At 30.7% G+C, this 4,582-nt stretch overlaps 1 protein-coding gene across 1 annotated transcript; it reads right to left on the reverse strand.

Moving 5' to 3' along the window:
• Positions 1–837: 837 nt before the first annotated feature.
• LOC105766374 (putative ripening-related protein 1) lies at positions 838–1,416 on the reverse strand. The gene has a single exon (XM_012585811.2). The coding sequence runs from the start codon at positions 1,414–1,416 to the stop codon at positions 847–849; it is 570 nt and encodes a 189-aa protein (XP_012441265.2). The 3' UTR covers positions 838–846.
• Positions 1,417–4,582: the final 3,166 nt, after the last annotated feature.

A 4,582-nucleotide genomic window follows, 5' to 3' on the forward strand; every position in this document is an offset into this window, starting at 1 on the left:
GGTTTTAATTCAATTTAAAAATTTTAATCCAATTATTATCATCTTTGATATTTTTGTCGAATTTGTCAACTTGCTTATTTTGTGTTAGTCATATATCACGACATATAAAGGAAACCTAATTAATATGTAAAGTTGGCAAATTTTGACACACAAAAAAAACAATATTAACGATAGGATCGAAGATTTTAAATAAAAACAAGAAGACTTAATTTTAACCTTTTAAATATAAAGGCTAAATCTCAAAATTTATCAAAGTACAAGGACAAATAGATTATTTCAACCTTATTTTGTTTAAAAGTTCTTTACATTTATTAGATCAAAATATTTTGTTAGCGCTTGTACTTTGACAACATTTAAAATTTAATCCTTGTACTTAAAAAGTTAAAATTAAGTCTTCTTACTTTTCTAGTTTAAAAACTTAGTCTTACCATTAGGATTGTTAAGTATTTTCTATTAAAATCTGTAAACTTGGATATATGCTGAGTAGATAGCCTTCATATAATGTTGCATATGATTGATAATAAAATTTAAGGGTCAAATTAAAAATTTGGTCCTAGAATGATTTAAATCGAATAATTAAAATTTTAGAAAGGGCAAAAGATAAAAATTTTCATACAAGTGTTAAAATGAACTAAATTAAAGTAATGTATTTTAATAGCGCATAAATAGAATTAGACCATTTAAGCAAGGGGACAAGGTCCTAGATTAAGGACCAAATAGTTAAAATTAAAACTTTATTTTCAGGCCTTAGATATAATTAAGGACAACATATCATATAGCTAAAGAGTAAAGAACCACAACCCTTGCTTGAAACAAAGGCAAATACAGAGAGGCAGAAAAATATAATCAAGCATCAGACCAGTATATCTCCATTTCGCCACGTTTATCTCCATACACTCCCAAGGCATCCCAAACTGCATCTGAGGCATCAACGATGTTGTTGGCACACGGAGGCTGGTAAACGTGTTCATCATCACACCCCACCGTGGAGTCACATTCATCGACTACCTTAGCTTTAACAGTTTTTCTATTACCGTGAATGTTAATATAATTCATACACCGTTTTTTCTTGTTGAACCATCCCGTCAAAAGTGCCACGATCAATTCTGAATCTTTATGATAGTTGTTGTCGCATTCACATGGACCGCCACCGTCCTCCTTCGGACCGAATCCGTTTAGAGTTAGGGTTGCCTTGGTATGACTTGAAACCGGCGGCGAACATGTATACGTGTTATAAAACTTGCCTTCTTGGCAACAATCAGAATCATGGCCTTTGTTACATTTACCTGGAGGAGGCTTTTTCCCTCTAAGCTTACCGCTAGGTTTGCATGTATCTGCTTCCACCATGAAACAATTTGTAAAAACTAAAACGAAGCAAATAAAAAGAAAAATAGTGGGAAAACCCTTCATATTCATATACTTTTGTTAACTAATCCTTGTAATTATACTATTTCTTAGTGCAAAGAACATGAAAATGGTGGGTTTATATAGCCATAATTTTATCAAAAGTATCGTAAGAAGATGCCGAACGTGTCACAAAAGGTTAAATTTTGCCGCATTTTACAAGGCTGGAACCAAGGTAAAATATATGTTGGGAAATCAGGCATCTCAGTTGAGAGCCGTAAGCATCTTTAAACAAATAGAAATTCATTACGCTAAAATATACATTGAGATTTACTATATGTGTCTAAAATATTAAAAGTTAAATTTACAAATTCTAATTGTCAATTGAGTATTAACTCAATTAACATGGACATTGTTTTCAATATACATGGTTTTCAATAATTTATAAATTATTTTGATTTTTTTTTTTGTAATTTTTGTTGAGAGAGATCAATTTACTCAATTTCAAAATTGACAGGGACCGAAAGGATATTTACACCAATCTATTATTTGAATCGTAAAATTCTACTCAACTTGAACTCAAAACTCCTGTAATAGGCCATTTTTGCCCGGGCCCAAACGAAAAATAACCCAATAACCAAAATAACTAACAAGTCCAGATACATTGCCCAAATCAAACCCAAACTAGCCCAAATTAAAACCTAGCCCAACAAGCCCAAAAACCTAAAACATTTTAGCAAAAAAACCCTAATCCCCAGTGTCGAAACCAATTTTAAAATTCGAAAAAATGGGAATCGACTTAAAAAGGAAAATGGGAGTCGCCACCGATCCTTTATTGAGGTGTGATCGGCTCACCTTGAAAATGATTTTGGTCTGCGAAATTTGAGAAAATGGGTTCGGAGTCGATTCACATTTAGGAAGGGTTAGCACCCTCGTGACGCCCAAAATTGGTACCGAATTGATTGTTTAATGTCTTAATGTCGAAATTTTGAAAAGATTTTTAAATTCGATCATTTTATCTTGAATAAACTGAATTGGATGATAAGGTTCACTTATTCCAAAGAAATAAATTGTCACACTCAGTAAGTTAGAGTGCAATATTTCAAATCTTCAAAGTTAAGTTTATCCTTTGACTTTTGAAACCTATGCATTTTGAGAAGGATATCGGATTATTTGGGTCAAATGAGAAAATCAAAACCCAGTAAGTTAGGGTTCGATTTCACAAAATTCCTAAATATCGAACATTGCCTTTATTTTTAAAATCCTCGTCTCGAGAAAATAACATGTCATATCCAATGCGTTAGGACACAACGTGTCGAATTCCCGAGGATGAGTTTTTATTTGAAATTTGTATGTTTGAAAATTTTTGATTATTTAGATTCAACGAGGAAAATTGGAACCCAATACGTTAGGGCTCAATTCTCTCGAGGATTCCAAACTTCGAGTATTTTGAAGATTTTTGAATACTTTTTGAATAAAAATGCTCTTGGTATTTGAATGATATTGAACGTAATCTTTTGAACAAAGAACAATGAAATAATAATGTACAACGCTAAATGGTGATTCGTAAATTAGAATGTACATTAATGAATAATCAATAATCAATAAATAAATTCAAAGAAGCATGGCAATAATTATCTCAACCATATATCATACGAATACCAACATTGGCAAGTAATAGAAGGCTAATTGAAGCCAAGTAAATTTACAAAAACACTAATGAAATATACAAATTTAAACACAATTTAAGAAATAAGTATAATATATGAATTGAAATGTTAAAATAAATTTAAATAAATTAAAATTATTGAAATAAATTAAAATGTGAAAATATTTGAAAGGGATAAAATATCTATATAATAATATGAAATTAATAATAGATTATGTATGTATGGATAATGAAAATAATTTAATATGAAATATGTACGCATATAATATTATTATATAATAGCATTATAAAAAATATTTACAAATCTAAAGATATATAATGAGTGAATTTAAAGGTAATATATTATAGAATAAAATATGAAATGTATATAAAACATATTGGATTTACATGAAAATATATATAAAAATGTGGAACTTTAAATAATGATATATAATAAATTTTGAACAATAAAACATGGTAAATTTATAATAAACTAATGATAGATTCAAAATAATAATATATTATAATATTGAAATAGTATTAATAAAATTAAAAATATATTAAACTTAAACAAAAAGAGTTAAATTTTAAAATAAATATATCAAAAAATAAAAAGAAAAAAAATAAAAATGTAAACAGCATAAAAACCAAGTACATTAAATTAAATAAGTATGGACAAAATTGTATTAAATTCGAAATAAAAAGGAAAAAAATGAAAATAAAGCAGAATTGAGGACCAAAAAGGGCACGCGCGAATAACATGGGGGCTAAAAAGGAAAATATCCTTAGCTCCAAAACGATGCGTTTCAACAGGGACCAAAGCATAATCAAGTCGAACATATGGGACCAATTTAGAAAATAAAGAAAGATCAGATTGAAACTACTGAAACAAATCGAGGGACTGATTATAAATGTCCCTCCAAGACCAAAACGCTGGTTTTACCATGCTCGGTAGGGTCATCGGGTTATGGCCATAAACCCCTAAACGCGCTGCTTTTCAAGAATAAAGGCTAAACTAAGCCTAAAACCAACAGATTTTCAATCTCTTTTCAAAAAATAAGAAACCCTAAAAATGGTCTCTTCTCCCCTATGCCGTAATCCCGAAATCCCCATTCATCTTCGATTTGACGGAGTGAACGGAGTCTGCTGGTGCGCCGCCGCTTTTAACCTCCTTCCTATCCGATTATGATTTTAGTAGAAGGCAAGTCGAGCTGTATGTTCTCTCTTTCTTTTATTATTTTTCCTTAACCTTTGTTGAGCAATCAACACCAAACACACAAAAAAGGGATTAATGACGAAACCAAAAAACAAAACAAAAGTTTGAATCACCAGATTCTAAATTTTCTCGATTTCTATTTCAAATCTCCATAATAAAACTTACAATCCTCTTTTATCTCCTCTTATAGCCGAATATAAAAAGTAAATAAAAATAATAATATTTGTTCTCTCTCATGTTTTTGTTTATGTCACAGTACTGCGATGGTGTTAGGGGCGTGCAAGTACAGAGGTTAGTCGGCGTGCGTGGCACGGAGGCTCGACGTGTGCTGAAGGCAGGAGCGGCGCACCAACCATTAGGGCTTTCGACTTTTG

The sequence above is a fragment of the Gossypium raimondii genome, chromosome 5, assembly GCF_025698545.1.
Source record: "Gossypium raimondii isolate GPD5lz chromosome 5, ASM2569854v1, whole genome shotgun sequence".
Taxonomy (NCBI): Eukaryota; Viridiplantae; Streptophyta; class Magnoliopsida; order Malvales; family Malvaceae; genus Gossypium; species Gossypium raimondii.